Source organism: Bison bison, unplaced genomic scaffold (assembly GCF_000754665.1).
Source record: "Bison bison bison isolate TAMUID 2011002044 unplaced genomic scaffold, Bison_UMD1.0 scf7180017864471, whole genome shotgun sequence".
In the NCBI taxonomy this organism is placed as follows: domain Eukaryota; kingdom Metazoa; phylum Chordata; class Mammalia; order Artiodactyla; family Bovidae; genus Bison; species Bison bison.
Window position 1 is genome coordinate 4,712,022 of NW_011495032.1, and position 348 is coordinate 4,712,369.

The 348-nt window shown below is 60.6% G+C and overlaps 1 protein-coding gene across 1 annotated transcript in view; it reads right to left on the bottom strand.

The window, feature by feature from the left end:
* Nucleotides 1–348, bottom strand: part of EN1 (engrailed homeobox 1) — a 12,210-nt gene that overhangs the window by 10,095 nt on the left and 1,767 nt on the right. Inside the window, exon 4 of the mRNA XM_010861264.1 lies at nt 189–341. Within this exon, the coding sequence (XP_010859566.1) occupies nt 189–341 (153 nt within the window). The remainder of the gene's footprint in view (nt 1–188; nt 342–348) is intronic.

Sequence of the window (348 nt, forward strand, 5' to 3'; positions counted from 1 at the left end):
GGCTCAGTCCATGCTCCCCGGGAGGTCAGACCCAACTCCAAAGTTGGGAACAAAAAAAGAATAACTCAAGAAAAAAAAAATACACATACGACATCCGAGTCCTTTGCATGCCCATACGACTCCAAAACCGCGGTCTCCGGCTCGCCCCAGCAGTCATCCTTCTTCCCTTTACTCCTACAGGGCTAAACACTGGTCCCACGGCTCTTCTGCCGCTGGCCCGGGGAAAGCAAGCAGAAGTCGGCGCACCAGGCTCTCGGCGCTCGGGCTCCCGGCCAGCGCCTTCTCGCCGCTCTCCCCACCAGCCCCCGGGCACGAGCCAGGCCGCGCCCCCGTTTCATCCACTGGGGT